This window comes from Suricata suricatta, chromosome 9 (assembly GCF_006229205.1).
Source record: "Suricata suricatta isolate VVHF042 chromosome 9, meerkat_22Aug2017_6uvM2_HiC, whole genome shotgun sequence".
NCBI classification, from domain to species: domain Eukaryota; kingdom Metazoa; phylum Chordata; class Mammalia; order Carnivora; family Herpestidae; genus Suricata; species Suricata suricatta.
The window spans coordinates 138,342,569-138,343,169 of NC_043708.1; the positions used below are offsets into that span (position 1 = coordinate 138,342,569).

The 601-nt window shown below is 58.4% G+C and overlaps 1 protein-coding gene across 1 annotated transcript in view; it reads left to right on the forward strand.

Annotated features, from left to right (window-relative positions):
- The first annotated feature begins 216 nt into the window (after window positions 1–216).
- TLNRD1 (talin rod domain containing 1) overlaps window positions 217–601 on the forward strand; it is a 2,779-nt gene continuing 2,394 nt past the window's right edge. The window contains exon 1 of the mRNA XM_029952315.1: window positions 217–252. Coding sequence (XP_029808175.1) covers window positions 217–252 — 36 coding nt within the window. The remainder of the gene's footprint in view (window positions 253–601) is intronic.

Here is a 601-nt window from a genome sequence, read left to right on the forward strand (position 1 = left end):
GAGATCTACTGAACGAGGCACAGAGACACCTGCGCTGAGAGATCCCGGTGCGGGCTGTGTGACAGAGCAGGGATCCGTCCGCCTCCGGGGCCCTCCGGGGGCCCAGGGCCACACCGCAGGTCGGAAGCCATCGGTGCACCTGATCAGCTTGGCCTGAGATGCCAGGACGCCCTCCCTCCGCCGATGGTCCAGGAGGGGCTCAGGCGGAGGGCTCCCATGACGCTCAGCAGAAACCCACAGGAACGGCCGTGGGTAAGGTTAAAAAGTGACGGGGGGGAGGGCGCCGGGGGGGGGCTCGGTCGGTTGGGGGTTCAGCTTCGTTCAGGTCATGATCTCGCGGTTTGTGGGCTGGAGCCTCACGTTGGGTTCTGTGCTGACAGCTCGGAGCCTGGAGCTGCTTCGGGTTCTGTGTCTCCCTCTCTCTCTGCCCCTCTCCCGCTTGTGCTCTGTCTCTCTGTGTCAAAAAAAAAAACAACTATAAAAAGATAAAAAAAAAAAAAACAGGTGTGAGGAGCATTTCAGCCACACGGGGCAGAGGGATTCCCTCCTAGAAATTCATCCATTCATTCATTCATTCATTCATCCATTCACTGTAGTCAGG